Here is a 2,434-nt window from a genome sequence, read left to right as displayed (position 1 = left end):
ATTGTGTAAATATTTTGTGAAAGCAACAATAGTCAACACTACAATATCGTTGTGGTCTTAATGTTGAGGTATTTTGTCAAAAATATATTTGATTTTCTCCATATCGCCCAGCCCTTCTTTGTATTGACTACAAAATGCGCCTGTTTTTAGCTTTTACACAGGATGATGGGTTCCTAACTATGCATGTTGTTCTCCCAGATCCCCCTAAAAGCGAGCCCCCTCCCCAGGCGGTCCCAGGCAACGCGCCGGTGCCTGTGATGAACGTGATTCCTGCTCAGCTGAATGTTCTTCACCATCACTACCCCATACAGGGCCCGCGGGGAGCCCTGCCGGTCAGCCTGCAGCCTGCAGCGCCGTATGGCATGCCCCCTCAGGTCCCCGTGCACCTCCACCCTGCCGTACCACTGCTTCAGGTCCCAGCTGTTGGTGCTCAGGGCCTCCCGCCCCCTCCCCCACCACCTCCACCCATGCATCAAGGAAGCCTGACAGCAGCAGCTCAGCCTGATGGCTACACCACACAGGTACGCTTAATTAGGACCTAGACGGGGCTACTGCTGATCATGTGATGGGATTATGTCTCAGACTCTCTGTATCATTGGGATTACAAATAAGGCACTAAAAATAAGGAAATTAAATACACAATACTGTTTTTCTGCAGCCTTCTTGTAGTCTTTATTCTGATTCTCTGCTTTGCCCCTAGATGGCAAGTACAATGATGGGTTATGGGAAACCCGGCCTTCTTCCCACCCCGAACAAAGCTGGCGTTGCCGTGGCGACCCATGGCCAGTCTGCGCCAAGCCAAGCGCTACCATCCTCTACAACTCAGCCCGGCCAGCATTACAAGGCTCAAGCTGACAGCTCCAAAAAAGAAAAGGTAACCTGTCGCTCCATCACAGACTACCTTTTTTAGGGTGTTTCTCTGTCTATTTCTGTCAATTTTTTTCCCAACAATCTAAAACCCTCTTTTTGCCTAAGAAACAACAGATCCAAGAGAAAGCTGTAAACGAAGTGAAGAATGCCATCAAACCCTATTACCAAAAGAAGGAAATCACAAAGGACGAGTACAAGGAGATTGTCCGCAAAGCGGTAGAAAAGGTACATGTTTTTTCTGACACCAGATCTGTTTGCTAAGCCTCGCCTGCAATAGTAACTGTTGCTATCCCTGTCAAGCTTTACTCGCGGGTTGATGATCCATGCAGAAGATATGGAAATAAATTGGGCATGACCCGCCCTTCTCTGCCTCTCATTTTTTTTTAAAGATTTTTAATGGCCATTATTCAATAGGCTGGCTGAAAACAGGAAAGGGGAGAGAGAGGAGGATGACATGCAGCAAAGGGCCACGGGTCGGACTTGAACCTGGGCCGCTAGGAAAAGCAATATCTAGCCTGTAACTGCACAAAATAATGTAGCCAAGGGTGTGCTCCATAGCTTTCAACATATGACTCCATTACCACTGCTGGTAGAGGGTCTGGATACTCCACATAGCATTTGGGGATGGTAGGAAAACATGTTCGGTTTAATGGCATTTCTTTAAACCAATCAGAATCGCCCTAGGCGGTGCTGAACTCTGTAAAGAGCCGCTGCAAAATAGTTGTGCGAGAGAAAACTCAGATTGGACATAAAGTCTAGCTAGCTGTCTGTATTCACCCTGCAGAGATCTGAGGAGCAGGTAACCATAGTCCTCAGAAATCCACCAAATTAAAAATTCCAACACAAAGAAAGCGGAAGGAAAGGGACAACACATGCATCCGATGGAATTTCCTGCAGCACCTCGGGATCTGCATCCCACACTAGTCTATATCTTCAAGAAATGTGAAGGATATAGACTAGTAACAAGCTAGTTAGCCAGGCATGCTAAGAATTCAGCTTATGTTAGAGCAAATTAACACAGTTACACTTCTGCTCTTGTGTCACTCTTACAACAACCCCATGCTCACTGCTTCAACGTGCCCAGTTGGCAGCTCATTTTTAAAATGACAGATTGTTTGACCTAGGTTTTTTTTTTGTTGTTGTTTTTTTTTCTCCCAGGTGTGTCACAGCAAGAGTGGCGAGGTGAACTCCAGTAAGGTGGCCAACCTGGTGAAGGCCTACGTGGACAAATACAAGCACGCCCGCAAGAAGTGAACCCCCGTCCTGCTGCTGGCGCGGCAGCGCCCTCACAGACCCATTCAGCAGCTTAAGTGCAATTTCCTCTGGCTGGAATTTGGCCTCCAAACTGAAAGACAACGGAGAGCCAACTTATTATTATTATTTTTTTTTTTATATCTCTACCTTTTATTGAATGAAGATTTTTTTCTATAGAATTTCATATTTTGTCAGAAAAAAAGAATTGCCCAATCAGAAATTGTAATGCAAGAGCCCTTTATTTTGCATAGATCGTGTGACTTGGGAACTACTGTAAGGAGTGCCGGGGGGGGGGGGGGGGGGGGGGGGG

At 46.6% G+C, this 2,434-nt stretch overlaps 1 protein-coding gene across 7 annotated transcripts in view; it reads left to right on the top strand.

The window, feature by feature from the left end:
• The window catches only part of scaf11 (SR-related CTD-associated factor 11), a 17,037-nt gene extending 14,623 nt beyond the window's left edge, over positions 1-2,414 (top strand). For 5 of the 7 annotated variants that reach the window (XM_032505720.1, XM_032505725.1, XM_032505723.1 and 2 more), the window contains 4 exons: positions 199-521; positions 701-874; positions 976-1,095; positions 2,029-2,414. In XM_032505720.1, the coding sequence (XP_032361611.1) occupies positions 199-521; positions 701-874; positions 976-1,095; positions 2,029-2,124 (713 nt within the window). In that variant the 3' untranslated portion in view covers positions 2,125-2,414. The remainder of the gene's footprint in view (positions 1-198; positions 522-700; positions 875-975; positions 1,096-2,028) is intronic. The other 2 variants (XM_032505721.1, XM_032505724.1) reach the window with 2 other exon arrangements.
• Positions 2,415-2,434: the final 20 nt, after the last annotated feature.

Source organism: Etheostoma spectabile, chromosome 23 (assembly GCF_008692095.1).
Source record: "Etheostoma spectabile isolate EspeVRDwgs_2016 chromosome 23, UIUC_Espe_1.0, whole genome shotgun sequence".
Lineage (NCBI taxonomy): Eukaryota > Metazoa > Chordata > Actinopteri > Perciformes > Percidae > Etheostoma > Etheostoma spectabile.
This window is presented reverse-complemented; position numbering and strand designations above follow the sequence as displayed.